The 18198-nt window shown below is 32.7% G+C and overlaps 1 protein-coding gene and 1 long non-coding RNA gene across 4 annotated transcripts in view; one reads left to right on the top strand and one right to left on the bottom strand.

The window, feature by feature from the left end:
* LOC146997949 (uncharacterized) overlaps window positions 1-6936 on the bottom strand; it is a 134485-nt gene extending 127549 nt beyond the window's left edge. The window contains exons 1-2 of the long non-coding RNA XR_015040169.1: window positions 6804-6936; window positions 6069-6186 (exon numbers count right to left, since the gene is read on the bottom strand). This is a non-coding gene — a long non-coding RNA (uncharacterized LOC146997949). The remainder of the gene's footprint in view (window positions 1-6068; window positions 6187-6803) is intronic.
* LOC118203352 (uncharacterized) overlaps window positions 1-18198 on the top strand; it is a 168783-nt gene that overhangs the window by 48396 nt on the left and 102189 nt on the right. Inside the window, exon 1 of one of the 3 annotated variants that reach the window (XM_085812700.1) lies at window positions 11849-11949. The exons of the other annotated variants lie outside the window; for them this stretch is intronic. Within the exon in view, the coding sequence (XP_085668826.1) occupies window positions 11945-11949 (5 nt within the window). The 5' untranslated portion in view covers window positions 11849-11944. Of the gene's footprint in view, window positions 1-11848; window positions 11950-18198 lie in introns of those variants that run through there. 3 annotated transcript variants of the gene reach the window in all.

Raw genomic sequence — 18198 nt, 5'->3', positions numbered from 1 at the left:
ATTCTTCAGTTTAATGAAATCACATCCGTCTGTCACTGTTATCAAACGAAAATAAACATCTTTCATTATTATAAAAATGCTTTGATTATTAATGTTATGTCAAATTAGCTATTTAAAAGGCATTTTATGTGTGCCTTTTTAACACCATTTTGAAAATAGTAGGGCCCGAACTAAAAAAGGTGATGAACGATAATTCGTCACCACCAAGATTGGGCAATTGAGTCCTCTGATCCCCAGTTGCCCTTTAAAAGGGGAAGTATATAAGGTATTTTCTCTCTCCTTCCATCATGGCTTTATTGTGTAACGGTAAGCACACTCGGCGCGTATTCGAGAGGTCCAGGTTCGAGTTCCATTGCTCATTTTTAATGTCTCTTGCTTCATTATAACCTAATGACTCTACACAATAGTTAAGATTTAATTTTATAAGTTAGTAAAAGTATATGTCACATTTATTTAATAAAAAAGAGTAGTATTTATATAATATTTTATGTCTTTTCTCTAAAAAATTAAAAGTTAATTTTTTTAATCTGAAATTTTCAAAGTTAATCTTAAACTTCAATTGCTTATTCTCCTAATAACCATCGAAAAGCATAATGACAAATAAATTTCAACAAAACTCGCAGTTAACTCTCCACTGATTGGGAAAAGATTAAACAGGTTGCGGTTAGGAATGTTTACTTACTGTGAAAAGACGGAAAAATTACTGTTACAAACGATCAGAATGAAATAAAAATTTTATAGGAAATAGAAAAAGAAGAAAATGTGCGGGATAACAGTAGTGTCATTTGTCAATATTTAAGAACTCCTTTTTTTTTCTGCGACAGTACATAATTTTATTGCACATAATCTAGAATATATAAACATTGTTATATCGAGCGCTAAAAATAAATTGCTACATCATAAAATTAAATTAAGTACAGAAACATTAATCTTCTCATTGACTTTTTTCGAAAACAAGTGTAATGTAAATAGAGACGTTCTATTCTGAACGTTCTATTGATGTTCTTTCTGTTCTGAACTGAGTTCTCGTTTAGAATGTTGATTTTTAATTTACGTTATCCTCTTATACAACTTACACAAATTAACACTTACACAAATTAAACTTACACAAATTAAATTATTTAGAACTTACACAAATAAAACTATTTAGAACTACAGGTAACTTTTTTTTATAAGTATTTATCTTATAACGCTGTTAATTATAGTAGCAGTTAATCTTCTTTCGTATGTTTTTAGCTCAAAGGGCGTTAGCCCAGAAAGGCTATTCAATTCGTTTTGGCATTTTGCGTTGGTTCACTGTAAGTATCGGTTCACTTTTCATATTGTTGCCACCACATATTAGAGCCCTAAGTTATATTTAAAGAAATTAAATAATGAAGAATCTGCATAAATAAATGTATGTTACTCGCATTGTGATAAAACAACGTTATCTGGAGCCATCATATTTTGAATAACGTACGTCTGGACCCGAATCTGGGCATCTGGAAGCCCGGATTTGGAATTCCAAATTTGTTTTATTATCGATTTCATATTTTGTAACACTTTAACGAATTTTTGATTAACGAACTCAACGATTTCAAAGCGAGCAATGAAAGCAATGTACGAAAAAAAGGAAGCATTTGTATCTCTAGCGCGCGAGACTGTTTATCCGAAATTCTAAAGATCTACTCATTTTAAAATTATTTGCGATATTGCTGTTAAATTGAATTTTATAGCTTAAGTACAAAGAACATAACATTTAAAAAATAAACGTAACACACAAAACGTTAAAAAAAAACTCCCCTTTAAGTGTAATTATAATCTGAAAGCTTCTGAGTTTTATAGCTTTTCAGATTTTATTGCTATTTATTGTATTATTTTAATTGCTGAGCGCCGCCTAGGATAACCACTGACCTTATAAGGTATTTCTGCCACTTCCTTAGCGTGCCTTCGTGGTGTAACGGTAGCACGCTGGGCCGGTATTGCAGACGTCTGTGGTTCGATTCCCGGCGAAGGCGGTTGAATATTTTTCATCTTTTCTGCTTCCAATTAACCTAATGACTCTACAACCTGACTATTAGTAATGTTTTTCGTTTTTCCTGTTTACTGGAAAGTTAAATTAACATTCAAAGCCGAACCGAAGTGAGGCAAATATCCTACTTGCCGTTATACTTTCTGGTAGAAAATCTGATGTGGGCTCTACCTGTCTACGTAACTTGTACGGCCTGTTAAATTATACACACTTTTTTCTACGGTTCGTTTAAACTTATTTCCTCTAATATTTCTAACTTCACGGCGGGCTGCAAATGACATCAAAAATTGCAAGGTTTGAAATTAAATATCCAGTTCAACTTTTATTTTACGGTAGTCAATCTTCTTACAATTTTATTTTTTCGTAAAGAGTATAAACCTTTCCCAAATATAAGTATAGGAACCGGAAGACTGCATTAAAAGCTAAATTTCATTATTTGTCCAAAATTATTTTTTTCTAATTTGAAATTGCCAAAAAGTGAATATTTTGTCATTTAAAATACTTCTGTAACTTCAAGTATATAACTACTACCAACGAACTGGGTAAATAAAGGCTGGGTAAGGAATTATAAGCTGGGTAAGCTAATGGGTGTATATCTTGTCTGTGTGTTTATCTATTTATATGTATATACGGTATATGTATATAACGGGTGGCCATAATTAAACTGACAGTGCTTACAGTGTTCTGTAGCGCGATCTATTTTCGAGAATGACGCCACATTTTGTAGGAAGATTAAACAAGACGGGGAACGAAGGATTCCGCGAAAATAAAATTAAATCCAAAAGTCACCGTTAGGGGAATATTTGGCGCTGTGTAATAGAAAATAGAGTGTTAACAAATGCAAATTAATACGGAAATTACCTTTTATTTTGAATTCAAATGAGGTTCAATGTGAGTGCCGTTGTTGTGGACCACATATTGCATTTTGTGCACAATATGCACAACAGCAGAAAGTAACACGTCGGTAGGAATCTCCCGTACAGTCTGTGATATGTTATCCTTCAACGTAGCCAGGTCCTGGACCACTCCTTGATAGACCTTGGACTTAAGGTAACCCCATAGCCAGAAGTCGCATGGGGTAAGATCAGGCGACCGAGGTGGTCATGCAGTTGCAAAGTAGCGGCTAATGACTTTTTCTGTTGTGAATTTCTGTCGTAGCATCTGTTTCACCCGTACAGCAACGTGTGGAAGGGCTCCATCTTGCATGAAAATGATTTCCCCCAGGCTTTGTCTTAGCTGAAGTGCCGGAATGACAAAGCTGTTCAACATGTGGCGATATTTCTCTCCGGTAACAGAACAGGTTTCTGGTCCTGTCGGGGTAATGTTCTCATAGAAGAATGGACCTACGATAAATTTTATTCCGTATTAATTTGCATTTGTCAACACTCTATTTTCTATTACACAGCGCCAAATATTCCCCTAGCGGTGACTTTTGGAACTATTTTTTTTTCGGGGAATCCTTCGTCCCCCGTCTTGTTTAATCTTCCTACAAAATGTGGCGTCATTCTCGCAAATAGATCGCGTTACAGAACACTGTGAGCACTGTCAGTTTAATTATGGCCCCTCGGTGTATATATATATATATATACAGTGGAACCTCGAGATAAGAGTTTAATTCGTTTCAGCATTAAGCTCTTATAGTGAATTTCTAGTATCTAGAAACAAACTTGCCCGATTGTTGCGTTTTTCTTCTGATACCAGTTCTTACGTTATTTTCTGCATTCACGTTCGTACGGGGTTCGTATGGATTTGGAGTGAATAACGACGACACTTGATGAAGTATCGAAACACACTTTATTTAGCCAATATTGTAAGGACAGCTCCAAAACACGTTTTTACAATCGTCGATGAACTACTATAAATGACACGATTTGTCAGTTCAGTCGTGTCTCCACGTACTCTCGAGACTCTCCACGCTACAACTCGCGATGCGCTCGATGACACACAAAGCACAGATCCCGACTCTTCGGTTCAGTCGTTCTAGGAGCTCAACACGCTTTCTCGACGATGCACTAACCGCGATACACTACGAGACTTTTTCGGTGCACTCGACGACCCACTCGGCGCTCGCTGCCCGGCTGTCAACTCGATCGACTCCGAAGGGATTGACTCGCTAGACGAAACACCAACTCGATACTAACTCTCCCGCACTACAGACGAGGCACTCTGACTCGCTCTCTCGATGAAGCACGCACACTGACTGCGGACCAGCAGAGTTTATATAGCTTTCGGCTTGTGTTCGAGAACACTCTGGGCTAAACCAGTAAGAATTCGTTCCAGAAGGTTCACCATCCGTCCAAGGCATATCGCCAATTTTTTCAGCGATTTCTCGCCAAATTTGGCAACGCTGCCTTCTTTTGCCATTTTATGGAAATCCTAAAACTGCTTTGCGGGGAAGCTATCTCACCGCGCATACAGTTTAATCTCGAGATACGAGTTTAATTCGTTTCAGCATTGAACTCGTATAGTGAATTTGTAGTATCTAGAAACAAACTTCCCCGTTGAAAATAAAGGAAATCCAGCTAATCCGTTCTGCAGCCCCAAAAATCTCATTACCATCTCATCTTCAGTCGACGTACCTGGTATTTTTAGAAGGTCCAAGTACAGATTCTTAGAGCAAATGATAGCTTCCGACAGCGTATCGCCTTTTAACTGCTTCTCGTTAATCCACACAACAGCTTCTCAACATCTTCTCGGAGTTTTGGACGGTGCTTGCAAATAACGGTAACGCCTTTGGCCCCATCAAGTTTCTTAATTTCTTCCTTCTTCTGCAGAATAGTGCTGATCGTCGATGTCGAACGGTCGTGAGTCTTTGTTATTTCCATCACTCTTACACCACGCTTATGTTTATCTATGATTTCTTTCTTAATTTCAACTGCCATGGATTCCTTCTTTTTCTTTGCAGCACTATCTGAGGCCACAATCTTCTTGGGAGGCATCGTGAAATAATTATTTTCACGTTAAATGTGAAAAACAACTAACCCACAAACACGCAGATCAAAGAACACTTAGTGATCTTGGGAAGGATTTCCCGAGTCGAGACGGATCGGAAACGCGCCACGCATACCAACAGCCTGGCTCGTTGCTCGTAACTCGAGTCAATGCTCGTATTTAGAGACGAATTTTTCGCTCATATTTTCCTCGAATATAGAAGTGCTCGCATCTCGATGTTCCACTGTATATATATATATATAATTGTTTCAAAAGAAAAAATTGAATTTAAATAAATTTAATTAATTCTTTGCGCCATTGCTGCAAGGAATGAAATATAAATTTAAACAAATTTAAATTTTAACAAACATGTATATACATAAAAAAGCAAATTTAAAGTTAAAATAATTAAAAATGTGTAAACATATAAAAGATTTAATTTTCGAACTAATCTACAATATCATTTAAATTCAGATAGCATAAGTAAATCAAGTGCAAAACCAAACCATGAAAATAAATTCACCAATTTAGCAAATTAAAATTAATCTAAAAAAAATTTTAAATGCATAAGTGAATGGCTGTTGAGCAGGCAGGAGACAGACCTTATCAAGGGGAAGTTGCCTCCGAACCTAACTCTGTAATCATTCAATTCGTGTTTCATCATTCATGCAGACGAAGGTAAAAGTCAAAACCAAAAGTAAAGAGTGAATAAGAATGTCCAAAAAGAAATACCAATAAAGTGGTACCTTTAGAAAATAGCAATTAAAAATTAAAGTTCTAAAAGGAAAATTCCAATGAAGTTTTTTGAGAAATAAGCAGTGAAAAGTCTAGTATTAAATTAAACTTTAAAAAAAAAATTTTTCAGAAAAATTAATTTAGAAACCAATGCATTTTAGAAACCCTTGTCTACAGAAACCTCCCCGTCACGAATATGCATATCAATAAAAAGGAACTAGACATAATTTATATAAACCAATAAGAAACAAAAAGAACTAATTCATAATTTATAAAAAACAAATATATACTTAAAAATATAATTTCATATCTAGAAAATACTTAAATACTACATAAAAAATATTAAAAAATACTTAAAGCAAGTAAATAGTAAGTTTTAATTCTAACTTACCTACTATATTAGCGTTGGGATCTGCAAAAGTATTTCCAAAGTGATGAAAGTGTGTTCTGCAAATTATATAGATGGCGCTTATGTAAGTAAAGCTGAGTGCCAAGCTGCTATCTTTGTTCTATTAAAAATGTTTGGTAAACTTTAATATAAAAGTATTTAAATAATACAAACCTAAAAAAATTAAATATTCTAAAAGTATGTAATTCAATTTTTGATTTTAACTGATCAACTATTATGGTAGGGAGTTTAGTAGCTGAGCCAATCAAGACATGTAAGTTTGCTTTCCAAAAATCATAAAAAGAGTACTATATGAAGTAGAGTTAAGTGGTTATTGTGAATTAATGTAAACTTGCTAGTAATGTGAAATGTGTGTTATGTTGCAAAATTGTGTAAATATTGCAAATAATAACGTAAAGTGAAAAAAAAAATTTTTCTGAAAATTGCAAATAATTAAAAAGTAATTATGTAAAACTTAAAATTTAAAAAAGTTTTAAAGTAAAATTTAAAATTTAAAAAGTCTTAAAAGAATTCCCCAAATTTTTTAAGTGAAAATTTTTTGAAATTAATTCCTTAAAAATTTTTTAAAAAAATTCCCATAGGAAATTTCTCAGAAATCTCCTAGAAATCTCGCAAAAGTTCCTTAAAAAATTTAGAAAATATTGAAAGTTTAATAAACTTGATTAGCAATCCCATATACAAACTTCCAAATCCTACTTCCAATCGTTTTTGACTTACATGAGATGCATACGTACGTACAACAGGTGTCAGGAAGAAAATCTATTTTGAATGCATATTAAATACATTTTATAATCCGTTTTGGAATAAAGAGTCCTTTATTCTGTCCGCACGTGCTGCCGTCACACAAAATCTAAGGCTAATCGTTTTTGACTTATCGTGAGGTAAGAGATGACTTATCGCGCTATTCGCGAGATACGTACAGATGTCAGGAAAAAAGTCCATTCTGAATCCACATTAAATCCATGTCATAAAAAAATCTGAAAGGTTTCAGATTTTAAATTACGTCCAAAGGGGTGTTTGTTTAACGTTTTGCGTGTTTCCTTTATTTATTAAATATCATGTTCTTTGCACTTAAACCATCATTAGATTTAGTTCAACAGCAATGTCGCAAAATAATTTTTAAATGAGCGTATCTTTAGAATTTCCGATACACAGCTGCACGGGGGCTGGAGATAAAAAGGGTTTCGCCCCTTTTCCTCGTAGAGTGTTGCCATTGCTCGCTTTTAAATCGTTGAGTTTGTTAATCAAAAATTCGTTAAAAGTTTTAGAAAAATTGAAATAGATTAATAAAAAAATTCGATTCTCAGTAGGATTACGTCATTCAAAATTGGCTGGCTCTAGGTACCGTTGTTTTATCACAATGCGAGAAACGTACATACATTTATGCAGATTCTTCATTATTTAATTTTTTTAAATATAATGGAGACTCTAACATTTGGTGGCAACAATTTGAAAAGTGATACGCCGTTTATTCGACGCAAAATCGCAAAACGAAAACAATAGTCCTTCAGAGACGAAGCCCCTTTTGGACTAATAATCCGTTTTGGTAGAGTCCTTTATTCTGTCCGCACCTACAGTCATAACCCCACTCCAAAAATATACTGAAAATGGATGTTTCCGTGATACCCGAAATTTTTCGCGATTACGATATTTTCTTTACTTCGTACACGGAAGTAAAAATGAAAGTGGGAAGAAAATCAGGAGTTTCATAAATTACGTATTATTGTGAAAGTGCTAAAAACGTGTTTTAGGAGCAAAGTTCTGTTATCTGATTGGAATATTAAAATGTTTGGGCACGGCTGTGTTTAAAGATAATTGTGAAATCTTGCGGTAAACCAAGTAAACAAATCTGCTGCAAGGGTATTAGAGAACTCAAATTTGAAAGTGAAAGCTATATTTTGTATATTGTATACTCACACAACATGCAATTATTTAGTAATTTAATATAATGTTTTTCAAGCAAAAGTATTTTAATACATAAATATTTTTATCAGCAAAGCATTTTAATGATAAAATAAATGAAGCAGTAATAATTAGAAAATAGTGACTTTAAAAAGTTTTTTAATGTATTAAGAAATTATATATTAAAAACCAATCGGCTTAACTATAGCTCAGCTTTTCCCGGAAGAAACTGGGGAAAAAATAAAGAGAAATGAAGAAACTGGAAGAAATTAACTTTGATGCAGTTCTCGGGCTCCTATAAGAGATAAATTTACTAATAACTTATTTAAAATTAAAAGTTTTTTTACCTTTGCTACAAAATGCAAAAGTGTAACCAGACGGATAATACATTTTGAAAAGCGCCACCTAGCTGTCGTCGGTGGGACTGATGGCCTAACAGACAATAGCTTTTCAGTCTGTGTGTTAGAGTCAAGTAAAAAAAAAAATCTGATGTGTACACCACATGACTTCCTTGTACGGAATATTAAATTATACGCATTTTTTCTTGCATTTTATTTAAACTTATTAGATTGAATTAAACCTACTTCGCCGACAGCGCATAAACCACAATAGAATAAATGCATTCTTTAAAATTCACTTTGTTTACCATAGCGACACTCTGGCGCTAGTTTCACTTAACAGTATTATATTTCGTTCATATTATAACTCTGAATGCACAAAATTTATATCATTAAAAGAATTATCTAATCGTTGCCACATGTTCTATTCAAATACTATAATAAAGCTAGAACTATGTATAAAAGAAATTAAGCAAACAAAACAAAAAAGAAACAGCTTTTCACAGACGATTGAGTATTTCTCATTTAATTAATTCAGTTCTCACTTCGCGAGAAGGCAAAAATACATAAAAATATCTATATTAAAAATTACGAAGTAAATCTCAAACGCTTATTTCTTCGAAAAAATTCCAGAAAGGATTAAGCATGATTTAATTGGCAATAATAAATGAAGGCGTTATCTTTGTTGTTGCGAAGCTAAGTTTCTCTAGGTTGGCAACAAATCCACTAGTCTCCTGTTTCAAATGTAAACATCAATGGCCGCCATTAAAAACAGGCTTAGCGGCAATAAAACAACTTTAAAATTGCTGATAATTCTAAAAATATTGCACACAGATTTACTAAAGGCATAAAATCCTTAACCGGCAGATAAAAACAACATAATTCAATCATTTTTAAAGCAAAAAATGTACAATTTACAAACATATAAGAGTAAAGAAACTGAGATCACTGAGCCGGGTAATAGAGTGGATATATTTATAAATATATTTATGTACGTGAGGTGCGGCCGATTGCAACCAAAATAGGAGGTGCACATTTACATGTTATAGCAGTCCTACATACAAAATTTCAACTTTCTGAGGCTACTCGTTTTTGAGTTATGCGAGATACGTACGTACGTACATACACTCGTACAGACGCCACGAAAAATTCTCTTCAGAATTAATTTTAAAGCAGTTTTATAATTTTTTTGAAGGAAAAGAGTATTTTATTCCGTCCTTAAGTAAGATATCACGCAAAAACATCGTTAAATTGCATTCGATAGCGGTCAAAATGGATGTTTTCGTTGAAATATTCTGCCTGAAACTTTTCGCGATTACAATACTTCCTTTTTACTTCGTACAAGGAAGTAAAAACATGGTGTTCTGTCCAGAGAATTATTTTGCAACTTGAAATTAAAATATTATTACCTTAACTGCTTTGTACTTATAAGTTTAATGTCTCTAACTGTAGTGTCCTTAATTGTGTTTCATAATTAGAAATATTTAATTTCGTTTTGGCCGCTATTGAATGCAATTTAAAGATTTTTTTGCATGCGATCTGTACGTAAGGACAGAATGTAGGAGACTTTTCCCCAAAACGGATTATAAAATAGATTTCAAATGGCTTTAGAAGAGATTTTTTCGTGATGTGTTATGTACGTAGTATGTATTTTGCATGACTCAAAAACGAGTAGCCTCAAGACGTTGAAGTTTAGTATATACGACTGCTATAACATGTAGTTGTGCACCTCCCGTTTTGGTTGCAATCGACCTCACCAAAAGTATATATGTGTGTGTGTGAGAGAAACAATGTAATGGGTAGGAGAAATCCGGATACATTAACAGCTTGCAGTCTTAGATGGCTGAGTGGAAAGAGGAAAAGATGACGCCGACACAAATGTATTTTGAAGAAGTCCCGATCTTTATTTTCACGCATGTAAAACCATTTTAGTAGACATTTATCCAACCATAATGAAATGCGATATTTTTTTTTTTTTTTTTTTTTTTTTTTTTTTTTATATATATACACAGGTCGAGAGATACGACTTTATTTTAGGCACGTGGACTTAGCAGCGGGGATATGTTAACACTGGCGAAGCTAGGAAAAGAATGACATAATTTCTTGCGAGCGGTATTTATACCGAAGTAGATGCAACTGTAGAGACAAGCTATGATTGGTTAATTTAGGTTATTATGTAACACGGAGCAATTATAGGGACAAGCTATGCTTGGTTAATTTTAGGTTATTATCTAACACGGTGCAATTGTAGAGACAAGCTATGATTGGTTAATTTTAAGTTATTATGTAACACGGAAGGATCTCAAATTGGGGAGAACAGAGGAATTTAGGGGGGAGAACACCAAAACTAGAATAGTTAATTCTGAGGTCGCCGATTAAGCAGCCATCGTATTTTGTTATATCTTACATATATATACTCACTCTGTTGTTCGACTCGGTGAGCTCAGTTTCTTTTATTCTTATATGCCGATAAATTGTGCATTTTTTCCTTTAAAAGTGATTAAATTATGTTCTTCTTATATCCCAGCTAAGGATTTTATGCTTTTAGTTAATCTGCATGCAATATTTATAGAATTATCGACAATTTAAAAGTTGTTTAAGTGCGACTAAGCCTCACAGAGCATCCATATTTGTTTACATTTGAAACTTAGAAGAGTACTGCTAACTCTATACTTAAGTTAATTTCTGCACCTTCAGTGTCTTTTTGCCGAGTGAGACCAAAATTAAACTTTCAGTTTTGTGCACCTAAAAATCCGCTTTCTTGCACGCTGGAAGAATTGCTTGTTTTTACGAAGACCTAATTAAAATTAAATTGCAAAAATAGTTTTAACTGTATTTGATGTTTGATGATTATCTATATTCTTCAATTTTTAATGAAGATGTTAAGATATTAACTAACTACTTTTAATTTTCAATATGGTTTATCAGTAGAAGTTATCGCTAGGGAAAGCCTAGGGGGAATAGCGAAACATTTTATGGGATACTAGATAAATATGCATTTGGATTGACTCGGGGAAAATATTGAATGTCTTTTGATTATATGCATTCTGAATAAAATGCATTTTATTTTTTAATAAAAAACAGACTGATTAAATCTGAAAGATAAAAGTATTTCTTTTTTCCGAATGGCAACGGACTCGAATGAAAATTGAAATAACGCAAAATCGCGTTTCCATATAACAGCTTTATTCTGCTAAATAAAAAACGTAAAACGTATTTAATATATTTTTTACCTTTTTATTTCATTCTTTAGTTAGCATGCGCACATGAAAGATTAAAACTATTGACAATGCTATTTTTATGTAGTAAAAACATTAAAGTAACAGTATACTCACGATTAAAGTCACAGAAAAAAAAAAAAAAAAAAAGGTTTCGTTCTGAAGGTTGTTGCAACAATGGGGAACTGCACTGAAAAGGGAGGAGAGGAAGATTAGATTAAAAAAAATGACGTTTTCATTTTTATCAGTCACTGATTATCTTGATGATAATTTTCACTTCTATTTTTCTTTTAGAAAACTCTCGTTTTTACCTTTGACAGTCATTCTTAAGATAAAAATAAAGGGGAAAACGTTAACAGTTCAGTACATTTAAGTTTAAGAATTCTGAAGTTTATGATCGATGGAGTAAGTAAGAATTAATGTTTCCCGAATCATTTTTGTTTCCGAATATCTATTAAGTAAATCTTTGAATTGATATTCAGATCGCCATGTCATTCATTATTAGAGCTAGTTTACCTCTTTAAGCTTCAGTTCTAGGTTGAAAAATTCAGTAAATGGAGCAACGGAGTACGGTGATATAGCGATATTGTTTTATAACATCGAGCACTTCAATTAAATTTTTAAAAATTAATTAAAAAGCATGAACTAAACTTAGTAAGCAAAAATTATCCGTTACATTCAGAATTCTAAAGATTTATTTTCATAAACATTTATTGCAAGGCCTGCCGGGAAAATATATCAGACGACTGCAAACGCACGATCGTTAGTGATCACATGATCATTTTATTTTCAACAGCATTTGAATAGAAATAAGGATTGAAAAGAAAAGCTAAGACAGTTGGTTATTTTAAACAGTAAAACATTTCAGATCTTGATATGGCTTTTCCCAACTTATATTATTTTTACCTGTGGTGTGGAATAGATGTTGCAAGTATGTAATATATCAGTGTGTAAAAAGTCTTCGATTGGATCTTAAACTCTGTACGCATGTAAAAGTCTTCTGCCCTGAACTGAAGCTGATCAACAACTTTGATTTGACTTGATGATTTGCATGCAAATGATTGCTTCCATTCAGGGATATCGTCAAGCAAATGTGGCCTGATCAGGTGCAAACTTCGAAAGTATTTAAAAGCGTTGAAGTTTATGAATTTCGTGAATTCTTGGAATTTAAAGGTAATAAAATAAAATTTCCCCTGTCAATAATCCTTATTTCTATTCAAATGCTGTTGAAAATAAAATGATCATGTGATCACTAACGAGCGTGCGTTTGCAGTCGTCTGATATATTTTCCCGGCAGGCCTTGCAATAAATGTTTATGAAAATAAATCTTTAGAATTCTGAATGTAACGGATATTTTTTGCTTAATAAGTTTAGTTCATTCTTTTCTCGCATTACCTTATAAGGTTATTTCTCCCGCATTCTTAGCATGCCTTTGTGGTGTAATGGTCAGCACGATAGGTGCGTATTCGAAAAATCCGTGGTTCGAGTCTCGACGAGGGCATTGCTCATTTTTTATCTCTCGTGCTTTCAAAAAATACCTAATGTCTCTACAGTCTGATTAATTATACTTGGATTATATTTCAGTCTAATATATGTCTATGTATGAGATGTGTTGTCAATTAAAATTAGAAAAACTTGAACAGCTTGGTCTTCATGCGAGAATCTCATTTATTTCTTTAGAGTGATTGAATGTTATTGTTTTTCAAGCGCAGTTCCTGATATTTCGTTCTTATTAAAATATCTGAAATTCAAATCTGGGTACTTTTCCGTTTCGCCGGCGCAAATCTCGCCAAGCAGACTTTATTGGCGACAACATACAATATACACATAAAAAATGTTAACAAATGTTAGTTCTAAGAATTTTTTATTTTGAAGGCAGAAACATTTTAATATCGTTTAAAGTTTTCTAAAAAACCAATAAATAAAGATAAAAAAATTTGTAAAAAGAGACTAGGTTAATAATTTACTATGCTTTCACGGTTCAACATCCTGATTCGCCGGTTCATATCACGTGACCCCGAGTGATCTCATCTCACGTAAACTACGCTACAAAAGTCGAGTTCTCTCAGTAATTATTTACATTAATTTCAAGTTAATCTTAATTTGGAATACAAGTTTAAATGCAAGAATTATTTCAACTCGTACGAATAGCTTACTCAGAAATTATGTAAAACCGCAGTTCTTTACTTCGCGAGTGCATTCTCATTAGGATTGATGAATTTAACACTTGACTTTACCTTTTCTATATTTTTGCCTTCGGATGAGTGTTGTGATTGCATCCTAATTGATTCAATTACCGCGAATGGTCTTAAGGCATAAAATTCAACTATCTTGTAAAATTTCTATGTAATTGTATGACAGTATTGAAAGAAACAATCAATCTGATAAGAAATGGCCGCTACTTGTTTTGAAAATGAGGTGTAAAAGGTTACCAGCGACGATATTCCGTTTGGCACCAGCTGTACCATTACTGGCGATTTTATCGCTTGTGCCGGCAAAACGGAAAAGTACCCAAATCTGAAACAACGATCAAAATACAACAAGAAACTTCCTAACTTGAAATTTTGAAAATGTTGACAGTTATATCTCCATTGTGTGGGAGTAGAAAAGAATATATTAGCAGTCAATAGCCTAAGTATGAAAGCGTGTTCTATACTATAAATGTCTAGAATTATATACAGCATTCTTTCACTATCCAATAATATTGCTGCTCCATAACTTATGTCACGTCAATCTTTTCGTTGGTGGAGACCTAAAATGATACAAATCCTTTGCAGCCAGAAAATTATCTTCAGACTAAGCACTACTCTAAAACTCGCTCAAGAATTAGACATTTCCATAATTGGAAGGATTCCGATATTTATTTCATGTATAAAATTAAGAAATATGCAGTATATTTTCGCTAATAATTTTATTAGTCCAAAGGACGTTAGCCTAGAAGGCTTATTAATTTCGTTTTGTCATTTTGCATTAGTTCATTATAAAAGTGGTATCACTTTTCAGACTGTTGCCACCAAATATTAAAGCCCTGTATTATATTTAAAGAAATTAAATAATGAAGAATCTGCATGAATGTATGTATGTTTCTCGCATTGTCGAAAAACAACAGTACCTAGAGCCATCGAATTTTGAATAACGTAGTCCTGCACCCGAAATGGGCATCTGGAAACCCAAATTTGGAATTTGTGTTATTATCTGTTTCATACTTTGTAAAACTTTAACGAATTTTTGATTAACAAACTCAATGATTTCAAAGCGAGCAATGGCAACACCGTACACCGTATTTTTATTTCCGGTCGCGAGACTTTGTATCGGAAATTCTAAAGATATGTTTTTTTTTTTTCATTGTTTTGTGATATTGTTGTTGAGAAGAAATTTTATGGTTTTTAAGGGAGAATATGGAATTTGATATTTAATAAATAAATGTAACATCCGAAACTTTAAAAAAAGTCCTTTTGGGCATAATATAAAATCTGAAAGCTTTCACATTTTATTTGTTGTGATTGTTTTTCCATATTTCATTACATTTTTATAAAATCAAGAAGTCTTTCTGAAGTTTTTAAAAAATTTTCAATTTATCGAAGACGATATGATGAAGACTTAGTGGCTTTCCTTAGTTTTTACATAATTTTTCTGTTGCTCGCTCATTTATAATTCAGAATTTCCAGACATTGTAATTTTTAACAGAACCTGAATTATTAGTCCAAAGAGGCTTTGTCCCTGAGGGACTATTGCTTTCGTTTTGCGATTTGGCGGCGAATCACTCTGAATGCCCGTTTCACTTTTCAAACTGTTGCCACCAAATATTATCGCCCTGTATTATATTTGAAGAAATTAAATAATGAAGAATCTGCATAAATGTATGTATGTTTCTCGCATTGTGATAAAACAATGGTACCTAGAGCCATCCAATTTTGAATAACATAATCCTACTGAGAATATGGACATCTGGAAGACCAAATTTGAAATTTGGAATTCGTTTTATTATCGATTTCATATTTTATAAAACTTTAACGAATTTTTGATTAAAAAACTCAAAGATTTCAAAGCGAGCTATGGCAACGTTGTTCAGAGAAAACATTTTTATCTCCAGCGTGCGAGACTGCGTACCCGGAAATTCTAAAGATATGCTCAATTTAAAACTGTTTTGCGATATTGCTCTTGAACTGAATTTTATGGTTTAAGTGCGAAGAACATGATATTTAATAAATAAACGTAACACACAAAATGTTAGAAAATATAGCCCCTTTGGACGTAGCTTAAAATCTGAAAACCTTTAAGATTTTTTCCCCCTTTCCCCCCTTTTTTTTCCTATTTTTAAATATACGAAAAAATATTTTTCTCCATGTCATCAGTTTCCTAGGAAGCTAGGGTTATGCCTCAAGTGCCGGCGTAATGTTTTCCATAGATAACATGAATTCAAGTGTAAACGATAAGTTTACTCAGCTTACTACACAAACATAAAGGACGCCTTAGGAAATGTTAATGTAGATAAGTGAAAGATAATGGCAAAACCAATTAAATGCTCCATTGCCTTCGTGTTCTTTATAAATCATTCTAATCATTTTCTGCAAATTACCGGCCGTTGACACTATTCAGTTTCGTCAACTGAACCATTATCTTTAGTCTATAATAGTCTTTGGAGGTTAACTCATGAAGACGCGTTTCATATTTTGAAAAAGTTTCCTTAAATAAATTAAAAACACTTAAGTTTATTCGAACTGGCTAACTAGCGAGTCGGCTTTAAGTTTTCTTCGTTTAAATGTTTGTAATTTTATCTTTTTTTCTTCCTCCCTCTCCCCAAATGACTTAGTTTTGTTAATGTTTCTATGATTTTTCGAATATATGATAATCCACCTCGTTTTAATATGTGTTTAGTAAAAGCTTTGCCTGTAAAAGAAAATATGTTTTCTGTAATTACCTTTTCTCCATATATCTCTAAAATTACGTTTAAATGTAAGAGTGTTTTCAATGCATATTACCAAAAATATATATAAATAAAAAAATTAAAAACTGAAGAGAAGGAGGATGAAAAGTTATCACAGATCGTATTTTTAAGTAATCTAATTAGCTTATTATTGTATAAGATAAATCCTATTATTTTTTTTTGGCAATGATAATAATAGGAAAAAATATAGTTTTCCGATTTTACATTATGTCTAAAGGGGTGTTTTTTTAACATTTTGTGTGTTATTACACAGTTCAGTCCAACAGCAATATCGCAAAATAATTTTAAAATGAGCACATCTTTAGAATTTCCGATACACAGCCTCGCGCGCTGGATATTTTTTCCCGTACAGTGTTGCCATTGCTTGCTTTGTAATCGTTGAGTTTCTTAATCAAAAATTCTTTAATGTCGGACAAAATATGAACTAGATAGTAAAACAAATTCCAAATTCGACTACCAGATGCCCATATACGCTGGATAATTACGTTATTCAAGATTTAAAGGCTGTAGGGTTATACCGTTGTTCTATCATAATGCGAGAAACATACCTACATTTATGCAGATTCTTCAGTATTTAATTTCTTTAAATACAATACAGGGCTCTAATATTTGGTGGCAACAGTTTGAAAAGTGAACCGATATTTATAGTGAATCAACGCAAAGTCTAAAACGAAATTAATAATCCATCTGGGCAAATTGCTCCTTTGAGCTAAAAATCCCTTAATGGGTAATTTTTAAAAATTATAAACACTCATGCGTGTTTTGTCAAAATATCAGTAAATTACCCACAAAGCTATTCTGAGAACTATTAATAAGATAAGTAAAAATTATATTGCAATATTTAACTCTTGATAACATTTTTATTAACTCGAAATTCGATAGAAAATGCATGCTGAAATATTGGGCAGAAATATATAGCTAGCTGATTTAATTACCGCCTCTACGGAAACTTTAGCAAATGTAGCAAATGAATACTTTACAACCAATCCCACTGAAGGTGCGAAACAGCCATTTAATTCTCTTTTAACATCGAAACCTTCCAAAAATGTTCAAATGGAGTTTTTTTATGTAATTTTATGCAGCTTATATATATATAAACCAAACATCTAAAAGCAGTAAATTTTCTCCAGGCATTGCAGCAGTCTTCTGGAGTAGTCTTATCAGAAGAAGTCATATCAGTCATCATCCTGGAAGTCATATCATGACAATCATTGCATAACGCTATTGTACAACATACGCCTGATAGTAAATGTTTTTAAATCAAATAAGTTTAGCATATCGCAACATCCCAAGTCATAACAGATTTAAAATATAAATAAAAACTTCTGATTTCCATCGCTTACAAATACTTGTATTTAAATTTATTTTCACAACAATCGAAACATTATTATGGAAGGATATAGATCAGGAGTTCTCAACTGGTGGTACGCAAGAGAGAAATAGATGATACGCAAAGAAGCAAAAAGTATTTTTAATGATTAAATTCAAAAATTAAACTCCCAACATCCTGATTTTTTTACTTCCTTGTACGAAGTCAAAAGGAAGTATTGTAATCGCGAAAAGTTTCAGGCAACACATTTCAACGAAAATATCCATTTTGACCGCTATCGAATGCAATTTAACGATGTTTTTGCGTGATATCTGTACGTAAGGACAGAATAAAATACTCTTTTCCTTCAAAAAAATTATAAAACTGCTTTAAAATT

Source organism: Stegodyphus dumicola, chromosome 3 (assembly GCF_044657685.1).
Source record: "Stegodyphus dumicola isolate Sdum_Otavi_A_Nest chromosome 3, ASM4465768v1".
Taxonomy (NCBI): Eukaryota; Metazoa; Arthropoda; class Arachnida; order Araneae; family Eresidae; genus Stegodyphus; species Stegodyphus dumicola.
The sequence above is the reverse complement of the archived record's forward strand: the minus strand, read 5'-3'. Positions and strand labels throughout refer to the sequence as shown.